Consider the following 22,792-nt stretch of genomic DNA (forward strand, 5'->3'; position numbering starts at 1 on the left):
TCGGGTACTTTTGACCTGACCCTTTACCAGGACGTCCTTAATTTGATCAAGATACGTTCGTCTAGGTCTTCCCACTCCGACCTTTCCCTCCACACTCTCCTTGTATATCTGCTTAGTCAACCTGCTTTCATTCATCCTCTCCACATGACCGAACCATCTTAACATACCCTTTTCTATTCCTGTAACTACATCTTCTTTCACATCACAACATTCCCTTATCACGCTGTTCCTTATCCTGTCACTCAATTTCACACCCATCATACTCCTTAACGCTCTCATTTCCACTGCATTTATTCTGCTTTCATGCTTCTTTTGCCATACCCAACTTTCACTCCCATACATTAATGTCGGGACCAACACGCCCCTGTGCACAGCCAGTCGAGCCTTTTTGGATAGTTTCTGACTGCTCATAAAGGCATGCAAAGCTCCATTCACCATGTTCCCCGCGTTCACTCTCCTTTCAATATCACTATCATACTTGCCATCTGATGTAAACTTTGATCCTAGATATACAAACTCTTTCACTTGCTCCACTTTTTCTCCTCCAATCAAAATATTACATGCTGTCATTTCTTTCTCCATTTCAAAAACCAGTGTTTTAGTTTTACTTACGTTCACTTTCATTCCTTTCTCTTTTAAAGCTTCATGCATACAGTTTACCATCTCCTGTAACTCCTCCGCTGATGACGCCAGTATAACCTGATCGTCGGCATAGAGCAGACATTTGACGAGTAACTCATTCATCCTTAATCCACTTTAAGACTCTTTCAAATCTGTCAAACAGCTATCCATAAATAGGTTGAACAGCCACGGTGACGCAACACATCCTTGCCTAACGCCTTTCTCAATCTTAAACCACTCAGTGTGCGCTCCGTTTATCCTGACACAAGCACTCGAATCCTCATATAAGGATTTCAGTGCTCGTATTAAGAGACTGCTCACCCCATGCATAGAAAGTGCTGACCACAATTCATTCCTCTCAACTCTGTCATAGGCCTTTTCCAGATCTACGAATGTGCAATAGACTTTTTGACTCTTGGCCAAAAACTTTTCGGCTATGCACCGCAAGGAAAAGACCTGATCAGTACATCCCATTCCCTTTCGAAATCCCGCTTGAGCATCCCATATTTTGTCATCAGTTTCATTCCTGACTCTATTAATCAATACCTTAGCATACAATTTGCCGACGACGCTAAGCAGGCTTATACCACGATAATTTTTGCAGTCCAGCTGTGACCCTTTTCCTTTGTAAAGTGGCACGATAACAGCCTTACACCAATCTTTTGGTACTCGGCCGCTTCTCCAACACAAATTGAAAAGGCAGTACAACTGACTAGCTACTACGCCTTTTCCTGCTTTAAGCATCTCGACCGACACTCTATCACACCCAGCAGCCTTTCCCGCTTTCATACTCTTAAGTGCTTCCACAATTTCGAACATTTCAATTTCGCCTTCCATCTTATTCTCTTTTTCTTCGCTATAGCGGAAATCTTTCTTATTTCCTTCCTTTTTTTCAAATAAACTTTCAAAATAGTCCTTCCATATCTTTAGTACACATTCTTCTCCTTTCACAACGCTACCATCCTGGCATCTGATCCTAGTCAGCTCTCTGGTTATAGTATTTCCTCGGGCTGACCTTACGGATTTCCAGAATACTTTCAGATTTGACTGAAAGTCTTCTGATAGCCTTTTATCAAAATCCTCTTTATACTCTTCTTTCTTTCTAATCACAGCTTTCTTAACCAAATCTTTCATTTTCTTATATTCCTTACGTGCTTCATTCACATCTTCATCTATAACCTCTTGCATTCTTAAGTTAGCTTTTGCTGCTAACAAATCCAGCCATGCTTTCTTCTTTAATCGCACAAGTTCTTGCACATCTTTACTCATCCACGCATTTTTGTGATTTTTTCCTTTCCTTCTTCTACTTACACCACACACTTCAACAGCTACTTTCACAATTCTTTCTTTAAATTCCTTCCATCCATCTTCAATATCGCTCATTTCCTCTAAATCTTCAAATTCATCCTTCAGTCTATTAATATACTTCTTACCTATTTTGATAGTTTTCTACTAAAATATTATCACCAATAAATTAAAAACATTTCACTTGCATTCCATATTTTAAAAAAAAATCCGTCAAAGCTTAGACGAATCGTGGTGATTATTTTTCCCACGTGGTTCGCATTCGGAGCATTGTGCCGTACCTCCTGTTACCTGGTACCGCGGCGTTACCTCGCCCCGCGCCTCTCGCCTCACATTTACGATCTACTATGCCACGGATTTATCTTGCAAGTTTGTGAACTTTTATCTTTGTTTAATTCTATCTGAGGGGAATGTATGGGAAATAGTTAAAAAAATATTTTTATTTCCTATAATTATTAACAAAAAAATTGGGAACTTTAATGGTCGAATAGATACACGAATTAAAAAAATGTCGCCTTAGTTCACCTTTGTGAATCGATTTCAAGGTTAACCAAGTTCTTCACTAGGTAAAGTCTTCTATTATTTCATCTGGGTGATATTTTTTATTTATCGTGGCATAGGTACCTACTTTAAAAGACCACTAGGTAGGTAAGTAGGTATCTACTGCGAAGTTAGAATTGTTTTTGGTGTAAGTACCTACCTACGTAATTATTATCCTTGAAATTTGGCAAAACGGTTTTTTATATTCCAATCTTTTGTGAAAAAATAGTTTTTTATAGTAGATACTTATCTATTTACCGGCCGGTCGGTCCCTTCCTGTAACTTTTTTGAATACTATATACCTATTATGTAAGTAAATAAAATTCAAAAATAAATCTATCAAGTAAGTAGGTATTTGTTTGAACTTTTTAACTATGGACCCATGGACCAAATGATGAAATAAGTTAAATATCAGAAGACCAAAATGAACTTTATAATTAAATATTGGCATTTATTAAAAAAAATACTTAAATTAAATAAAATATGAATAAGCTGAACGTTAGACTCTCAAGACTGGTGGCTCTGTCTACCCCGCAAAGGATAAATTGGTTTAGACATGATAATATGGATGGATGATTGATAAAACATTAATTCAAAAAACAGGTAAGCCAACAAAATATATAATATACGTATCTACTTGTTCTTATCAATTATCAACCAAGAGAAATACTCACGTACTTACTTACTTATTAGATATGTAATATTAGATACATATTGTACTTTATCATAAATACAATTCCACAAATACTGAGTATCTAGGTATGTGACATAGAGACACGATGCCTTTATGTTTTTTTATAATTAAAACATTATTTTGACGTACTTCTTATACATACTCAAAGCTCGTATTTGAATTATTAACATAATTTATAATTTTAAATAAATAATAAATATTAAGTTATAAAAGTTAGTATCTAATCAAGCCTTGGGCGGGATTCGAACCCGGGACCAACTGTGACACAGACAAGCGTATTGAGCCAGATGCCATACCTACGTACCTATAAGTATTAGTCGAGAGCAGATTAAGGTGACCCTGGATAGATCAACGATAATTCAGGAAGACTTTGATGGCAGCCGCAGAAATCTGAATTGAATACACTGACGACATATCACGTCTTCTTTACGACATAGACAGAGCCAGGACATAACTAAAACTTATATTAGCTGAATGGCTTGAAGAAAAATTGAGATTCGGATAGTGATAGGTTGAGAGAAGATTACTACTAAGAGAATAATTACAAGTTTATAACTTTGCCCTTGGTTAACAATTTTTGAACGAATGAAAGCAGGTTGACTAAGCAGATTTACAAGGAGAGTGTGGAGGGAAAGGTCGGAGTGGGAAGACCTAGACGAACGTATCTTGATCAAATTAAGGACGTCCTGGTAAAGGGTCAGGTCAAAAGTACCCGAAACCGCCGAGCTTGTATGAAGAGAGTTATGAATGTGGACGAAGCGAAAGAAGTATGCAGAGATCGTGGCAAGTGGAAAGAGGTAGTCTCTGCCTACCCCTCCGGGAAAGAGGCGTGATTTTATGTATGTATGTATGTAACAATTTTTGCAATCTGCGCAAATAGAGAAGCACTTGACAAACACTATTAGGCCGAAGAAATAAGAAAACCGAGAATATAGAAGACCTAAGGAAGTGAAGAGATAAATGGTTAATTAAGATGCGGTCCCAATTAAACACTGCTTCAGTATAAAATCACAGATCATTCACGATATAGTTCCGAGTTGTTTGATAAGATATGGTATCAGTTACTTGTTACATAACGTTTGACACTTGTTTAGTCGTTGTCAGTGGAAGGTAACAAACGATTAATTATTCTATTGAATTCAATTGGAGACGAAGGACCACGTTTAGTATGGTCCCTCATACAAGTGATAACAGTCGTGTATATTTATATTTTTATAATATTCAGTGATATTTATTCACCTAAAACATATTGACTTTTATGTGATTTGTGTTGGAAGTTGTAATTGTGAGCAAGTGTGTCGTTTTCTTTAAATTATTTGCATATTATTTTAAAAGGTGAGTTGAGTGGTCAAATAAAATATTTCCGTTGATTATTGTTCTATGTAATAGCAACTAGTTTTTTAAAAGTCTAGCAGTAGCAGACAAGTAGTTTCATCCTCAAGTTTTATGATTGGGTTACATTACATTGCTTGACAAAATCTTTTCTGTCTGACAAGGTAGCCCCTTTATAAATACATAGGTACATTTTTATAATCACGTCTTTATCCTGTATTGGGTAGACAGAGCCACGATCAAATCGTGGAAAACCTGGCAAAACGTTAGGATACCCTTAACAGACGAGCTTACATAAATGTGGATAAAGCGAAAGAAGTTTGCAGAGATCGTGGGAAAATGTAATCTCTGCCCAACCCTTCGGAAAAGTGTCTAGATTTAATGTTTGTAAAAAATTCCGGAAATCAGGTAACAAATCAGGTAAGGTATAACCACTTTCACTAGAAGATAATAATGCAAGCAGCTTAACAGGTACAAACCTTGCTTACAGGATGTTTATCTATGGCGACCTAACAGGACGACTAGGTATAATTTAAAAACGTAGTGTATCTCGTGTTACAATCGACCGTGTAGTTCATGACTATGAATAAGTTTTGATTACTTCCTACTTGTACGTCAATTCTGAATGTACCATACATCATCAAGTGATCCTTTACGCGGTATTCATACCCAACAGTTTCGAAAGCAAATTTTAGCTGGGTGGCTTACTGACGAAATTGAGATTTACCTAGATTGTCACAGCTCGCTAGCCCCCGCCTAAATGGAGAATCCTGTCTATAATAAGCATTCCCCTTGATTGAATTACATATACATTCGGCACGGAACGAGATACACGTGGCACACTCTAAGTATATTTTTTACAATTTCGTCGCATTTAATGACCTCCATTGGAAAGAGCTGGAGTCGCCCTAATCAAAAGTGCTGTGATCCACACGGCACCAGTTTGTTTTAGAAGATAAAAATACATATTGTGTTTAATTAATATTAGATTACTTACAGCAAGTAAGTACATATGTAGCTCCGCCATCCATGGAATATCGGAAAATCTAGACCACATGAGAACAACATGCCAAATTTAAAATATCTAGAGCCGAATACTTGGACTACTGCGCTATCATATGTCAGTCAGTCTTATATATGTATTTATGTAGATCTTTTCATGTTTTCATCCGTGTGGTTCCCGGCACCAATAAAAAAAAAGAGTAGGACCACTCCATCTCGTTCCCATGGATGTCGTAAAAGGCGACTAAGGGATAGGCTTATAAACTTGGGATTCTTCTTTTAGGCGATGGGTTAGCAACCCGTCACTATTTGAATCTCAATTCTATCATTAAGCCAAGCAGGTGAACGTGGCCTATCAGTCTTTTCAAGACTGTTGGCTCTGTCTTCCCCGTAAGGGATAAAGACGTGATCATATGTATGTATGTATGTATCTTTTCATGTAGGACGCGATGCTGTCACGAGTGGCTCAAGTCTGGCGGCAGTCCCTGAAGCAGTACCCCGTGGCTACCAACACTGGGGTCTACGCCAGCTTCTACTTAGCAGCTGAGCTGATGCAGCAGACGTACAATAAGATGAACAAGGTAAGTTACCGGTCACAAGCTTTTTCTTAGTTGGACTCTTTTGTTAGAGTGGTCGTGGTTGCGCAAGTGGGGATCACATATATTGCGATACCTTTATAAAGCAATTTTTTCCATGTAAATAATTTTTATATCTAGCTTTTAAATAGATACCTTTTTGCAGCCAGAAAAGCCAGATATTGACTTGACAGCGGCTGCGCGAATCTCAGCGGTGGGAAGCACTTTGTACGCCCCAACTTTATATTATTGGTACGTATTCATTTATTTTTAATGTCCGAAATTCAGTGTAAATTACAGTATAAGAACGTACGAGTTCTGATTTCTATGGGTCTGGCAAAACAGAGTTTATAGCTTGGGAAAATGGTTATGTACCAACAGGTAAAGGCCGTCAAAAATTTTCAATATTTTTTTTTATTTCAAATTCTCAAAAGGATCTGACTCAGTCCCGGTACATTTGAATCTTCTCACCCAGGCTAAACAATAAACACGAAATAAATTCAAACATCCTTAATGCTTTTTGTATGCAGGTAAAGACGTAGCAATACCTAATAAAGGACAATAGTTGGACAATATTATTAAATAGATTATGTGGTTTACAACGTATATAGTTTTCTGCGCACTTACGAGTATTTACAGAATTCGTTCGTATTTCCGTGGGAATTTCGGAAAATTCTCTGATAGTGCTCCTCTAGACCACTTATGGTCGATGCTGCATGTCCATTCAAATCCCTAGACCTCCCGGTTTTGGCTGTCAGATTTATAACACTGTGATACAGGTACAAGTTCCTGGACCGAAAATTCGCCGGCAAGGCAATGAAGACGGTGATCACGAAAGTAGCCGCTGATCAGTTCCTGATGACACCAGTTTTATTAGCCTCATTTTTCACCAGTAAGTATAATATTATACCTACATGGTGTCTCTAAAAAAAATCCTGTAGTGGACTCCTTCACGTTTTACACGAAGCGACTCCCGTCTGATCTCCGCAATCTTATAGGTTAACCTAGCTCTATTTGAATCATGATTATACTTTTATGTTACTTATTTAATAGTTTCCTTACGTAATCCCAAGTTTATTAGCCAACATGGATTCTTCTTTATGGCGATTGATTATTCTTTATTTTCTTCTTATTTCAATTCAATCTCACCCGTTACAATTTAAATCCATCATTAACCCAGCTAACCGTGGCTTTTCAGTCTTGTCAAGACGGTTGGCTCTGTCTAGAGATATAGACATGATTATACTGTGTATATGATGTACCAATAAGTATTTTTGATAATTCCAGTTATGAGTGTCGTGGAACGCAAGGAAGACATTTTCGCTGAACTTCGAGAAAAATACTGGATGGCCTTCATGGCCAACCAATCCTTCTGGATACCGGCGCAAATGGTCAACTTCTCCTTCATGCCCCCTCATTTGAGGGTCGTTTACGTGGCGACTGCCTCGTTTCTATGGATTAATGTTTTGTGCTTCATCAAAAGACAAAAGACTGGCAAAGAAATGATCTTAGAAGTTACACCAAGCTTGTAAATATAATCTTCTGATCAAAATTTTTCTCTCACCATTTTCTTTGTGATATTTTAAGTGTAATACACGTGGTTTTTGGGATTAAGAACTTGAGACTGTACCCATTAAGGAATGAAGATGTAATTAATATGTTCATGTTTGTGCTTTATAAGTAAGTACTTTGCATAAAAGTGTTAATTGTTTACGTACTTCCTAAGATAAGACGTAAAAATATATTTTAGTGAATAATATTCCATTTACATATTTTATAAGGAAATGTAACCAATTTATTTTGTAAATAAATGTGTAATAGCTTTGAGTCTATTTTTACAGTCTTTCGAAAAATATCAATAAACGTCCTAAGAATTAGACCTCTGAATTTTGTCCTGTGAGTAATGTTTATTTATTATTGCATAATATCACAAAAAGGGGCCAAGACAAATGTACCTACTAATTGGATTACTAGGAAGACTAATACTGTTAAGGTTTCCATGTCTATAGTAAGATTACCTGTAGGTTTCTTTCCGTTTTCCAGTCTAGTCGTAACGCCGGGAGAGTCTAGGCTACATAGTACGGAAATATTAGAAAAGTGTTAAAAAAATTCTTGGAATTGTATTTTAGGGCAATTATTCAAGATGGATGACGACGCTTTAAATATGAGTTGTTCTGTGAAAAGTGTTTATAATTTGACTGATCCTTTTATAGTTGAAAATGAAACTTCTAAGGCATTCGGTCTCGGAACCATTACGGGAATAATGATTTCATTTGTTGGTAACATCATCTTGAGTCTCGGGGTAAGTATTATTTTAAATCTTAAATTTTTAATGCAGTCTTTTATAAAATAAAAAGTAAAATATTGCTTGATGAGAGCAAATTAAAAAAAAATAAAAGTGTACTCCATAATTCTTGTTTCAGTATTTTACGAAGAAACCTTCAATAACAACAGACTCGCTTGATAACAAAATACTTTTGAGAACTCTAGTGTTGATGATATTAGTAGCGATAAGTCCAATTCTTATAATGTTCATTACATTTGGCATCTTATACAAGTTATTGTGTTCAGTGATAATAAAATTAAAGGACCAGAGTTTCGTAAAATTTTTAGACAGTTTTGATGTGTTTTGGTTCTTGGAGGGTGATTCAGTTATAAATATTCTGGGTGTCATTGAAACTGAATCCCCGGAATTGTTGGTAGAAAATATGAGACACAGATTGGAAAACCTCTTTGAAAAAGGAACGTGTGATAAAATATTTTATAGAAGAAATGAAGATTATGGATTCTACTATTGGAGGAAAAACAGCGTTATAGATATGACTGAATATGTTGAAATGTTAGAGATGCCCGACAAATGTGTGCTAAATGAAAGAGACCTAGAAAATATAATGACTGATCTGTCTAGCCAACCTTTGCCATATAACGATGAAGGTCTATTCAAAATTATTATTACGAAACAAAGAGTGAGTAATAATAACAATGAAAGAGAAGAATTTGGGATAATAATTAGAATTCACCATTCTGTTGGAGATGGAGTTGCTTTAATAGACTTTTTGTGCGAGTCCTTAGCTGATAAAGGCCAATCCTTCAATAATGCCTTTAATATCTCTGAATTTCAAAATCGCAATACACCAGATGACTTAGTTAAAATGATAACAAAATTATGTGAAATTCCTTTGTGTGTTGTTGATCTCATTCTAAGAAAGCCTGATGAAAATTCACTTCATGGTCCAACTTTATTGGGAGTAAAGCATTTTAAATGGACGACATCAGATGAAAACTTGTTGATAATGATTAAAGAAATAAAAGAGAATGTTAAGTTAAACTTTTTTGATGTTATCTGTACGGCACTAGCGGGCGGCCTTAACAATTATTTTAATAAGGTAATATGTGGTGATGTAGTTTAACTCACGACGTGTTTTAAATTAACTAATAGATGTTTAATTCAACAGACAATGACACATGTTCCAGAAGACGTAGCTGTTATTGTACCAATAAGATTTCCCCCAACAACCGTTGCCAGTGAAGATCGAAACAAATTGAATAACGATTTCACGGTTGCCATGTTTGATTTGCCAGTAAATGAACATAAAAATATTAATAAGATGAAAAGTAGATTTGCGGATTTCAAACTTAACAACGAATATCTGGTAATTATAATGATAGATATAGTAGATGTAATACAAATTTCGTGGTGAAGAAAAAAATATTGAAATACTAATAACAAGATGATAAAAACGTAAAAATAATCGTCTCTTTGGTAATTTTGATCTTTTGATTTCAGGCAAATTATTACATTCTAAAGTTAGCAAGTATATTTCCTAAACAAATCCTCAAGCCTATTTTCTTTAGTAGCCAGGCCACGGTGACACTAAGCAATATGCCTGGACCCGACGTTTTGACTGTCTGTGGTGGCACACTCAAGAAATTAGTGTTCTTCTTGCCTCTGAAAGGAATATCAGGTAATATATGGGATGGATGGAAATTCTATATACCTACCTACTTAGAGTAAAAATAATTGTGCTAAAGCATTTTATGTTGAGTACCTACCTGTATACAAAGAAATATTTCTTCCTCTTCCTAGGCTGTGGTTTACGCGAGCGTACTCTAGTTTGACATCAACCGTAGCATTCAAACCGCATATCCTGTTATTCAATATGCGTTAGACGTCTTCACGCAAATGTTAATACACAAAGACCTGCATAAAAGAAATACTTAAAGAATACGACGAACAAAGAAATAGTGGTTTCTTATACACGTATAGCCTGGATAATGATTTTGACTTTTGCTATCCCAAGGATATAAAACAGAAACACGGGTTTACCGTGCTATTTAGTCACTGTTACATTTGTGCATTTTGAGTGGGTTCAAGATTCACACAAACATTCTGCTTTTCGTACGTATCGTACTTTTTTCTTGAGTTGTGCCATTAGGAAGACATAACTGGGATGGCACAACTAGTTGTGCATATCAGTTGGTCCACGAAATAAAACGTGATCTGTCTCATTAATTGCCCTTAGTCTTGTCTGTTTTTCTTTGTTATTTATAGCAATAACAGTATTGTCTTAAGTTCTGTTTTCAGATTTTCAATAATACAAGGAAATCTTAACTGGTTTTAGCTCAAGAAATTTATATCCCTATAAATTTTAGGTGTAGGAGTATCGGCTTTCTGTTACGGTGGCGTTCTTCGTCTAGCACTATCTGTTGATGCTGCACTGGTCCCCAACGCTGATGATCTGGACTTCATTCTGGAGGGAATGGTCGACGAGATCAGGCGAATGCACGAATTGTACGCAAAGAAGTAACTTAAAAGGTTAATGACGGCTGTGCTTTGGCATCTCAGTAAAAGGTGGGTATTGTATAATCAAGAGGACATGATTATTGCCCCTTTTGTACCCAAACACAAATAAGAGTATTGCAGTTCTACATTTTTTTAAATTATTAAAAGGGTTATTAAAAATGGAAGGAGGGCTTATTAACTTGAGCTTCTCCTTTTAGTCGATGGGCTAGCAATCTGTCACAATTTAAAGCACAAAACAGCTGAACGTGGCCTGTAGCAAGACTGTAGCAAACGCATGTGCAGTCTTAGAAGTTTCCCGTGCCAGCACCCGTAGATGCGCCCGCGCGTGCCTTCGTGAACAAGCACTTAGACTCTATTTGTATCTTATACTGCCTATAAGAACGTGATATTTGTGTCAAATTATCAACATTTGAGTTTATGTGTTCCATACAGGTTTATTTTTTAGTAAATTTGCGAATATAACTAAAAATTAAATACTTAGTAAATGGTTTTGTTTCAGGTAATGGAGATAGCTACATTAAGCCACAAAACTGTACAAGTTACTATAAGTAAATATTTCCAGATAATAATAATATTTACCTAATCATTTAACTTACAGATAATTAATACCCGAATGTGAATCAAGCTTAAAATATTTAACTTCAACAGTGTTAGTGGAGAACACAAATGAGTGTTATTTAAGTTATGCAATAAATAAAAAAAATGTTAGTGTAACATTTTTATTATAATATTCCTGCTAAGAACATACATTTGTATGTATGTTCATGTATATGTAATAGAACAATAATTAACTAAGAATTGAATATGAAGTCAATCAAACAGACTCTATATCCCAATCGATAAGGCCTGGTTCAAAATTTTCAATGCATGTTTTTAGACGAAGGTTTTCCACATAGAGAATGTTGCATTTTCTTATCTACAGCAAAGAATAGCTCGTCAAAAGAAAATTTTGTTAACATACATAATATTACAGTGATTGAGAAATTTATTTGGCGTTTTGCACCAAAGTAACAAGGTACACACGGCTTAGGCCTGGCCCACCTTAATACACCAATAAAAGCGAGGTGGTACAGATATCTCCTGAGCCCACTGTACCTATTCATCAAATGATTTCAAAGTTACCCAGATCTTGTTTATTAATTACCTTTTGAAATAAAATCTTACCTCGGCGAGTAGCAATGCTTTCGAAGTATCTTTCTCTGCTCTCATACATTTCTCGAGTTGGCGATCTAGGTGCGCGCGCGCACGCTCCGTGTAGTCCACCACTCGACTCACCGCCTCCCTCAGAGATATGATGATTTCTTCGTAAAATGCTGTCTGAGAAGATATTAGATTTGAAAGTCTAGATAGAAGAAATTTTAGTAGATATTTGTCCATTAGAAGTATTCATTAATACTTCTAATGAAAACGAACCATGGAAACGAAGAAGTTGAGCTTTTGAGTGAAGATTTTAATGTTATTAAAAAAACATCTGAATGCGAGATTCCCTTCATTCTGCAAATCTAACGCCTGACTTTTAAGCCTTTTAAATCGGGGTACTTTATCCGTAAACGCATAGATAGACTCATATTTCGCTTAAAAAGATACCCAATCTATCAATCTTTTCTTTGAAACATTCAATCTCCATTTCTATGAAAATTACTGAACTGAAGAAAAAGAAAATATACTTACTTCAGATTTTTTCTTGTGTTTAAGCTCCAAGAATTTCTCGCCAACCGCGAGCAATGATTGGTGTGCTTGCTTCAACTCTGATCTATTTTCTTCAAGACAGCGCTGCAGGTTTTCTAAAGCGATATCACGTGAATTGACAGCGCTGCAGCGTTCGTCATAAGCTTTCAGGAGAGCTTCATAACGTTTCGAAAGTTCTTCGTATCTAGAATAATATAAATGCATACCTACATTATATAATTACGTCTACGTAAGAGTATACGAAATCGACGAGCTTGCATGAATACAGATGAATGTGATGAAGTGAAAGAAGTACGCATGGATCGTAGCAAGTGGAAAGACGTAGTCTCTGCCTATCTCTCCGGGAAAGGGGCGTTAATTAATGTATCGTACGTCTTTATCCTTTGATTTTATGATAAAATTGACATTAGTGACAGGTTGCCAGCCCATCGCCTACAAGAAGAATCCAAAGTTTATAAGCCATTCCTTAAGTCGCCATTTACGATATAACTCATGGAAAAAACACCTATATTCTTCTTAGTTCGTCCTTCGTTCTTCAGCGTTAGTTACGGTTCACCTCTAAAGAGTCGGGCGGGGGCGCGTTTGACCATGATCTTGGATAGGATAAGTCAGGTTTTTACATGAAGCTACTTCCGTCACCTCTGCAAACTTTGCAGAGGAACCTTAACCACTTTAGATTTTAGTTACGAATTATTTTTTTTTTTAAATTGCTATAGTTCTGTAAATATAATGTCACAGACGAGACATTGAATAGGGAAAATAAATTACACATTTACTAACTGATATTGAAGGCACACGACGCTCACAGTAGACCACGATTGAGTCATATCGACTGGAGTTCTTGAAAATATTATTCCTAAAAAATATGCATAACCAGGGAGATTAAATAGTTATCGTAATTTAATGATATAGGTATTTTGTAATTACTGATTTAAAAAAACAGTCAATCTGGCAGAAACACAATAAGACTCCAAACCATTAACTAATTTTAAAGTTAAAAACTATTTTTTCTTATTGCAATTGAACAAAGTTACCAGTCTTCACTTTTTCGTCCGCCTCACTGCCGCACCACTCGTTGACGCCATGCGCGTGCGAGTGTTTGGCCCTGCATCGCATCAATTGCTGCTCATATCTATCAGTCTTCTGGATGCTATGCTCAATGCTCTTGAGCAAGTTACGAGCATTCTTCAGACCACTTAAGAAGTGCTTTTGACGTTCGATCTGATCAGGCTGTAAGTAGGGTAGCAAAGAATTAGTAAGTAAGTATCTACTATACAGTACCACTCGTTACCGCCACGAATACGCGAGTGTTTGGTGGACTGGATGTTATGCTCAATAGTCTAAACAACATTCTTCAGACCACTTAGGAAGTGCTTTTGACGTTTGTCATCATCGAATTAGTTACTTTACACAAAATCACTCGCAAATACCGTGAGGGAGCGAGTGTTTAGCGTTGCATCGCATCAGTTCTTGCTTAAATCTGTCAAGTTGCAAGCATTTTTTAGTTCTGTAGAAAGTGCTCTTGTCTTTCGATCTAATTCGGCTGTTAAAAGGTTCAGCATAAAATTAGTTACAATACTCACTCTTTAATGTCGTGAGTCTGCAAGTCTCAGTTTTCTGTTCTGTATTGTGTATTGAACAAGTTGCAAGCAGTCTATAAACTACTAAGAAGTGTTTTCGATGTAAGTTCTAATCGAGCTGTAGATAATTATATGAAGCTCTACTACAGAAACGGATGGGATACACCTCTTGGACGGTTTACAAGATTAATGCCTCTCGTTTATGGTCAAAAGAGTAACAATAGCAAGTTACTTGCAAACTTAACTTTTGCGCTCCTTTTTGCTTTTATTGTTCGTCTCCCGATTAGCTAAAAGGTTGTCGTAAACGGTGATGTTTTTTGCTAACGCTACTGTTTACTAGTTTAACTGGCTCTTATTAGTAAGTAGATACCTACTCAGAGAACATGCCAGTTTGGCAACACAATTAGAAAAGGTATCTCTTACCATCAAAAGGCTTACTACTTACGGAAAAGTTGTTCACTTCTACATATTTCAAATTATCTGGAGAAAACAAACGATCATGATTAATTATTTTTTGCATTTGCTTAAATGTACTTTATATTATAATCTTTGTAAGATCCTCGGGAACAAGTTTTCTGCGAATTCAAGTTACGTTTGTCAGTTATGACATTTGGTGAATTCGTTTGAAGTTTGACACATTTTTATCCACGGTGAAGTAAGATAAAGAGGTAGTCTCTGCCTACCTCTCCGGGAAAGAGGGGTGATTTTATGTATGTATATGAAGTAAGATTTTTTTCTCGACATCTAGGTACTCTACTTATTTGCCAAATCTTCAAAAGTCCTCCAACATACCTAGAACCTCGACTGCGGTTCCTTTATTCTTTGAAACTATATGAGAATAACACGCGACATTAGTCATTTTTTAACGTTTTACCTCTCTTAACTGTGTCGATGAATTTTCAGTTTCAACGAGTCATGGGCTAATCTAAAAATCAAAACACCACAAACATTGTCAGACGGTTTTTATTCAACTACAACAAAGCATAACTTTTACAACTAAATCAGTCTAAAAATATTCTCCTGCGATTTATCTACTATGACTCAAATATTTCATCTAAAAGGATAAAAACTATACTAAAATTCGTGCATTTATTGCCTTTGCAAATTAAACCACTTGTAATGAATGCACACTCGTATTATTTCAATACATATGCAAATCTTTTACAGATACAATGTATTTTTAGATTTAGCAGTGTACAAAAGGATCAATTACTGAGTTATTCAGTACTATGTAATAATAATATGTTTTACCATAAAATTCTTACGTAAGACACTACTGTAAATGATTGTTATTCCAACAAACGTCCAAAGACGAAAATATAATATAAAATCAGAATATCTGAAAATATAAAATAATCTATGAAAACAAAAAATATGTACATAAACATCATTCTATTGCTGTTTTGATAGAAATGTTAAAATATCACTTACAGTAGCCTCAGGGGAAATAGCGGCGACGCAATATACCGTTAGTTGTCATGTAAAAAAAAAGAACAAAAAAACCAATATTCTAAAGATTACTTATATAATTTTCTGGAAGACATTATTCAGCTCCAGAATGAAGCTATAAGTGCAACATACAAGTACAACGGCGCTTTTTATGCTTCAACAAACAGTTCTAAAACGGTAACTATACATACATACATGTGATTATATTTTCTTAGAAAATCAGCTTGACTTTGACAATGTGGTTTAAAAATCGACCTTTACATGATCTACCGTTTGGAGGAAAAAAAACCAACTGCCTGTTAAAAATGTTAATGGCGAACCAAAATATTCGTACCAACTTCGTACTATACATATGTAATGTGTCTGCTTGAACATACAGTTTGAAATATTTCAACTGTACTAAGGGGACACTCCATCCATTTTAGGTTTCCTTCCAGCCTGAGCTTGATAGAAAGAGATTGTTTCACGAAGAATCCCCCGTTGTACTATTTTTCATTTAACTATAACGAGGCGACTCCTAACGCAATAAACGATATCTTTTTATCGACCAATGGGGCCGAGATATCGATAAGACTGGAAGCAGTCTCTCTTTTTCATTTATTAAGATTTTTTGACAATAGGCAGATTTAAAAATTTAACGAACAAATAGATACAAGTTTTGTTGGCTTTGAAGATCTAGCTTAGATCGTATGTAATTTAAAATGAAAGTTATAAATGAAATCCTATTAGAGTCTTATAAGGATTTAATTCATGGGACTTATATATTCTGTCATATTTATGATGATGTTACAATAAACTTATAAAATTCAACTGATTTGTTTAATACTTGTAAATATGTTAAACGACACTTCATAATATGGAATAGAGAGGAGAGCTTGCTCTTAGAGGCATTGTGTAACTATAAAAATTCAAATTGTTTCAACATCACAACACTGATTTATAATATGCACAACACCAATTAAAAAAGCATCTACAATTAATTAACAATCACGTTTTTGCTGCCATAGTAGATAGCAGCTGCTGTAGAGCGGGGTTTTGAAAAGTAAGTAAGTAACCTATCACAAACTGCGATCTTATATCATCTACCAAAAGATGGTGCAAACAATTTATATCTAGTATATATTTACAAGGTTCATTTCCTTTAGTTTGTCAAACTTAGAATAGTGGTTTACATGGGATAAAGGTACCAATTTGCGATTTTCATAATATTTTTGAATTATATTTTTGTAATAATGTATTTACAATTTTGTAAAATTTATTAGTTATTCAAAACGCTAGTGACGCCATTTTTAGGTAGATAATCTAAATTTGTATCATTCGCATTGTTGAGGCACTTTTTATGAATTTTGACGAATATATACTTTGTTAAAAATGTACAAAGCTGCAATTTTACAAAAAGAATAATATAATTAAATCCTTAATACATTAGTATACTAAATATTCAGTGTCGTAATAAACTTGTATGTGAAAATCACCTTACAATTATACCGTAAAAATATTTTTTACAAATTTAAAAAGGCCATTATTATACAGGGAATAAAAATGATGTTTTTAAAGCCTGAAAGATGATTTTAGTACATAATTTATTTTGTGGCTATTTTTTAAGTATTTGAAAGTTAAATACTGCAATTAATAAATCATTTTTAAAGGACGTCCAACCGCCTATAACACGTCCATATTGATGGAGTCTTATAGAAAACAATTGACTTAATTCTTAAAGATAATAGCGATTTTCTATTTTCAAATTTTATTCGAAACTTTATGACATATAAATTTGGCAAATTTTTGGTTTATATTGCACTACAATATGAGTAACTACATTGCATTCTTTGGTCACCTACGAAAAAAGAAGATATAACAACAAAAACTATAACATTCAATAAACAAAACACTCTTAAAGAATATTGGTTCCAACATCATAATCGCAAAAAGAATTTGAGCGTATGGAAATTTTTTCTTAAGATATGACGTAACTAACTACTGAGATCCACAATCAACCGAAGGTTACTAATATTTTTACAACTGTTCGGTATTATCTGAAACATAATATACATAATTAATATGTCGATAAATTAATTGTACTAATTTAAATGTAAATTTCCGTGTTTATGATGACTGTACAAATATGGTGACGTTTTTTTATATTGCATGCCAGTTTCAGTTATTTTAAGCAATTAAAAATATGCTATTTACAGTATTAAATAGTTTGTAAATCTGGTGGTATGAAAATTGGTGTTTATCAAGGTTCATGGTGAACAAATACTTCATTGTAATATTAATGCTGGTAAAAACATAAAAAGCTAATATTAACTATGAAAATAAAAATAAAAAACTAGTTTAAATATAAGAGGTATTTATAATTGTGATGTAACCTATAAAAAATATATTTCTTAGCAGGTTCTACCGGCGCACTGTTTTGGTATCGGAGCATGTATTCTTTTCGTTGCAACGTGTTCTTTGTAACAATGGGCCAATAGGAATCGTTTGTATGCTAATAGGTTCAAATTTAAGTAAGGGTGTTTATTTAGTTCTAAAATTATAAGCTTATTCATAAGTTTGATCTAATTCATTTTAAAAAGAGCGATACATTGAGATTTCGCTGCATAGTCTTTCATCAAGTTATGTTATCCTTACGCTTATACGACAGTGATATATTCGCAAAATTGAACCTAAAATCTGCGCGTTAGGCTAAAAACAATATTTCAATATATCTACCGCCTTAACAAACTTTAAAATAGTTACAAACGCGTATAAAACTTAGTAAACTACAGTTGATTGTGACTTACGCTATCGCGGGCTACCTTCCCGGGGGATGGTCCGGAGGCTCAGAGGGAATTGGTGATGTTCTGGAACAATCGTTTGCCCCACCACGTCTCCAGGTCGAAGGGTTTGAAGTCCCGAAGGACCGGGCTTGGCGCTTCGTCTTGGTAGTAGAGGTTAGAGGGCGGCGCGGGGGACGAACTGCCTGAACCTTTAAAAATAGAAAGTGCACTAATTGTTTATTTGAATCAACATGTTCTGCACAATTTTTTTTGTCTATATTAAGAAACATTCTTTATTGTTAATTTGGTATTTTTTTACATGTGATACTTTTCGATTACTAATGTAGGTTAGTAGTTTTGGGACTTTGAGCTTTAGCCAACTTAGTAACCCAGATAAGTTTCTTATCGTTTATATTAATAAGATATTCCTTATCTTAAAAATATTATGTCAGAAAGTAAAATATTGTTGTACATATGAATGGCAATCAATGCAATAATTTAATACATGCATGCATTTTTTAATATAATCACACTGATAGTGTGTTATCAGATTAATCAATCATTCTGAAGACAGTAAGAGAAAAACGATAGTTATGTTTTACTATAGATAAGTGTCCTAAATTCTCAGTCAAATCGCCGTGTAAGACTTAAATATAAAGAGGTGTTCTTCCAGTTTTATCGAGATCGATTGCTCTGTCTCCCCCGTAAGGAATGAAGACGTGATTATATGTATGTAGTAAAATTATAAACAGTAAAATTAGTTGGCAACACTAATTCAATCTAATCAATTTCTACAATTGGTAATTCTTGTCGGTTGTGACTTCTCCTCTGTGGAGAGGAATCCGGGGTACGCCTGTGACCATGATTCTGGTTTGGGTGAGTTAGGTTTTTACATCAAGTGCGTTTACCTCCGCAACCTTTGCAGGGAAACTTATTGGCATTGGAGCTGTTACGAATTCCCTATTTAACCGTAACAGCTATTACACATTTACTTAATATTTACATAAAATATCTTTCCCGGAGGTGAAGGCAGAGACTACATCTTTTCACTCCCCATGAGCACTGCATACTTCTTTCGCTTCATCCTCATTCATAAATCTATTCAGGCATTTCGGTTTCTAGAACCCTTGACCTAAATTACTTCCTGAAGTTATTTTGTTGCAGACAATTTACTGACATGTAAATAAGGTTTTTAAAGATTTCCTTTGTACCAGGCCTCTATTCATATTGTACAGTGGGTAATAACATTGTATAGTTCTATTCTGTTGACTTGTGGAATAGTTATGAACATGTATTGTTATCATTGTTTGCATGATAAAAAGTGTGTCTTTTGATTGTTCTGATTGGAGACTGAAAAACAATTTTCGAAGGCAGGCATAGTAACATAATATCTATCTACAGTTGATAAGAAATTTGCCTGTCTTGTTTCTATCGAGTGGGGGGGTAATGTATAAATTTTATTCTCCTTATATAAGTCGCTTTTACCCGTAGTTTCGGTCGCGCAAATTTAGCCCCACCTACAAAAGGAACCAACAGGATGCACAACAGCAAGCATAAATAATGCTATATAATATAAAAGCATAAATAATAGTAATGTGTATACGTGCATGCTTTACTAGTAACGGGTACTCAGTAACAGGCAGGGCTTGAGTTACCGTTAAACAATTGGTATCATTATTAATGTCAAACTGTGATACAGTTATAAATTCAGTACTGTTATGCTGGGTAACGATATTTTTGGCGGTATTTACTTTTATACTCATATTACATTACCAGTAAACTTTACGGCAATAAACGGTAAGAGGTATCGTCAAGACTGTTTAACGTTAATTAAAAGGAACGCACGGGGCGCGCGCAGAACGGCCCATCCGTTGCTTTGGTATAGATTTTAATAACGTTAATTCGTATCGTTATTCTTAACGTTAATTGATAATGTAATTTAATATCATTATTTAAGCTTATAAGATTACATTACCGATATCACGCCTATAACGGTATCAGTCATAACTTTTTGAAAATATCAGTTGTTACCGTTACTTTTAGTGTTAATCTGGTAACAGAAACAAGCCCTGGTAACAGGTGTTACCGTGTGTCCAAAGTTTGAATAAAATAGAGGAAGAGAAGAGAATAACTTACCATTTGTACTTGTAGGTGTTGACGGCTCACTGTCACCATATGCTGTTTGTGTCCACGCTGAAAAATTACATTCACTCATTAATTATTGCTATTCAAATGTATTCTAGTCTGTAATGAACAAGATCTCTCCTCACTTATTTTCTTAGATACAAATTACAGGAAGAGACTACATCTTTCCAATTGCTACAATACCTGTATACTTCTTTCGCATAATCCACATTCATAACTCTTTTTATTTTTGTTCTTCATTCTATTGATGGGTAAGGAGTTTATTACAACAACATTCACTTGTCAATTAGAAAGGGCAAGACATATGTCTCAAGTTCTTACTTAGTTTGTTTGTTTGTAATATTTTTATTGCACAGAAATTTATGCAGTACAAGAAATAGTACATATTCAAAAAAGAAATAAACCACTAGTTTTTAGTTTAGTTGGCCTTGTAAAAAACAATGAATAGGTGAATCTGCAAGATCCATTGTTTAAAATAATATTTTAAAATTCAACTAGAGAGCGCCCATTTAAAACAAAAATCCATAATCACCCTTTTCGAAGGGAATTTCCAAAATTTTGTGTGTGAAAGTGGACATTTCCTAGTTACGATATATCTTTAGCCAAATATCGCTTTTATATATAGGTAGATATTGTACTTACTTTCACTTATATACCTAATAATTTCCTCGTGTTGTGGAGTTATCACATGGTGCTGTATTCTCTGGTGGACTGTCTTTTTGCCATTGGAATGAAATACTGGTTTGGGCATACTGAAAATATTGTTTAAAAATGTTAATGAAATTACATAAGAGTCATCACTATCCAACTACTAAACTACAACAAAAGTTAAGAACTTACTTAGGGTGCTAATAAAGTGCCGTTTGCAAGAAAATTGTCCTCACTGTAGAAGGACCTAAGGTCTGATTGTTACCAAGAGTGGAAGGGTTACAATGTGTACTGCTATTGTTATACCACCACACAATACAAAGAGGTACCAGATTGGATCATGGTTTAGTAATGATTTTTCATAGAAAAATTTATAACTTTCTTGACAAAATGCAATGTGAAATTATGGTGAAACAAGTATGTAATGAGAGAGAGATACCTTGTGACAATGGCATTGAGCCATTATCATTCATTCTTATACATTAGCCAGCCCCCGGCTGAGAGGTTATGTAAAAACACTAATGAAATTCCCAAACATCACACATTGCATCATTTGGGTCCCTGCGATACGTACTTGATAACTTCTCCATTGTCTGATTCCGAAGACTTTCTGCTTTGATCCTTTCGACTATCCAGTCTTTCTAAGTTCTGAGATATGCCTGAAAATTTTAATAAATCAGAAGGTTACCTCTTACAACAGTACTTAGGAATAACATATCACACTTTCACTAACAGGAGGAAACAAGTAATTACCCCTTCGAGTTTTTGCGAAAATCTTGTTATTAGGCCCTTTTGAGACAGTATACATTTTATAATTTAGCTCAGAAATTAAAAAAATAAACGTAAAAAGTCACACACGGATTATGAGACCGATCTGAAACTAGTATTGCCAGTAATATGCTAAATGTATCATCATAATAGTAGTTTTGTTTTTGACATTAAATGTCAAAAGTAAAGCACATGAATTTTATGTCTACAATTAATAATGGTAGGTACCTAGTTTCTTGGCTTGCCTGATGGTTGTTTTTTCTTAAACTTTTTTTTTCTCATTGATGTTTTATCCTGTAGATTAGGATTTTCCATGAAAATCACGACGACGCTCTGTGAAGGGGCACGTCATTCGTGAAAGTTAAAAAGCAAAACGTCCTTTCTTTTCTTTCTTTCCACCAGTTCAGTTAACCTTTGAGCTAGAAAGAGTATTATTATAGCTCAATAGGGTATAATTGTCTCTCAACGTTCGTGAATAAGGAGGTTTGTTCACGAAGCATAACTCTTTCTAACTTTTCGCTTACCTAAATGATATAAAACGAGATATCAAAAGACATATGCATTTTCAATGTTTGCAAGTATAGGGACAAAGTTTCGATGAACTTTATGTACTTGATTGATTGAGAAAATCTTACAAAAAGCCGTCTTCACTTTTATTCGTCATTTAGGTACATATAAAAGTCATCCAAAATAGATCATAATGTATTGGAAAAAAAACTACACGCAATGCTGATGTGCAGAGTTTTATAAAAGAACTATCTGTTCGAGTACTTCTTGAGACTTCTCGAATAAGTACAATAAATCGTAAAATCCATTTTCTTCATTGGCAGATACTTTCGAACAAATTAAGTCAAGTCAAATGGGAAAATCAGGCTCTC

At 34.8% G+C, this 22,792-nt stretch overlaps 4 protein-coding genes across 6 annotated transcripts; 2 read left to right on the plus strand and 2 right to left on the minus strand.

Annotated features, from left to right (window-relative positions):
- The first annotated feature begins 4,224 nt into the window (after positions 1-4,224).
- LOC106134969 (mpv17-like protein) lies at positions 4,225-7,896 on the plus strand. Of its 2 annotated transcripts, none has more exons than XM_013335123.2 (5): positions 4,225-4,495; positions 5,938-6,075; positions 6,236-6,321; positions 6,849-6,961; positions 7,357-7,896. In XM_013335123.2, the coding sequence occupies exons 2-5, from the start codon at positions 5,944-5,946 to the stop codon at positions 7,599-7,601; spliced, it is 576 nt and encodes a 191-aa protein (XP_013190577.2). In that variant the 5' UTR covers positions 4,225-4,495; positions 5,938-5,943; the 3' UTR covers positions 7,602-7,896. The 2 variants fall into 2 exon arrangements, with proteins under 2 accessions (XP_013190577.2, XP_060802661.1); XM_060946678.1 differs by lacking the exon at positions 4,225-4,495 and adding an exon at positions 4,859-4,912.
- Positions 7,897-8,480: 584 nt separating this feature from the next.
- Positions 8,481-11,555, plus strand: LOC106134865 (uncharacterized; the record flags this gene model as incomplete). The annotated part of the gene is made up of 5 exons (XM_013335006.2): positions 8,481-9,455; positions 9,525-9,722; positions 9,857-10,034; positions 10,723-10,921; positions 11,373-11,555. Coding segments are annotated over 4 exons (1,506 nt in total), but the record flags the coding sequence as incomplete, so codon positions are not given.
- A 132-nt stretch (positions 11,556-11,687) lies between these two features.
- On the minus strand, positions 11,688-14,662 carry LOC106134866 (uncharacterized). Its single transcript, XM_060946638.1, has 7 exons — positions 14,566-14,662; positions 14,083-14,105; positions 13,597-13,792; positions 13,343-13,418; positions 12,545-12,746; positions 12,038-12,190; positions 11,688-11,789 (listed from the first exon to the last, which is right to left on the minus strand). Exons 1-7 carry the CDS (start codon positions 14,660-14,662, stop codon positions 11,688-11,690), a joined length of 849 nt encoding a protein of 282 aa, XP_060802621.1.
- Positions 14,663-15,087: 425 nt separating this feature from the next.
- LOC106135174 (MAPK regulated corepressor interacting protein 2) lies at positions 15,088-22,033 on the minus strand. Of its 2 annotated transcripts, XM_013335404.2 has the most exons (6): positions 21,900-22,033; positions 21,721-21,805; positions 21,141-21,250; positions 20,490-20,546; positions 18,378-18,562; positions 15,088-17,627 (listed from the first exon to the last, which is right to left on the minus strand). In XM_013335404.2, the coding sequence occupies exons 1-5, from the start codon at positions 21,952-21,954 to the stop codon at positions 18,417-18,419; spliced, it is 453 nt and encodes a 150-aa protein (XP_013190858.1). In that variant the 5' UTR covers positions 21,955-22,033; the 3' UTR covers positions 15,088-17,627; positions 18,378-18,416. The 2 variants fall into 2 exon arrangements, with proteins under 2 accessions (XP_013190858.1, XP_013190857.1); XM_013335403.2 differs by having other exon boundaries at positions 15,088-18,562.
- Positions 22,034-22,792: the final 759 nt, after the last annotated feature.

The sequence above is a fragment of the Amyelois transitella genome, chromosome 11, assembly GCF_032362555.1.
Source record: "Amyelois transitella isolate CPQ chromosome 11, ilAmyTran1.1, whole genome shotgun sequence".
NCBI classification, from domain to species: domain Eukaryota; kingdom Metazoa; phylum Arthropoda; class Insecta; order Lepidoptera; family Pyralidae; genus Amyelois; species Amyelois transitella.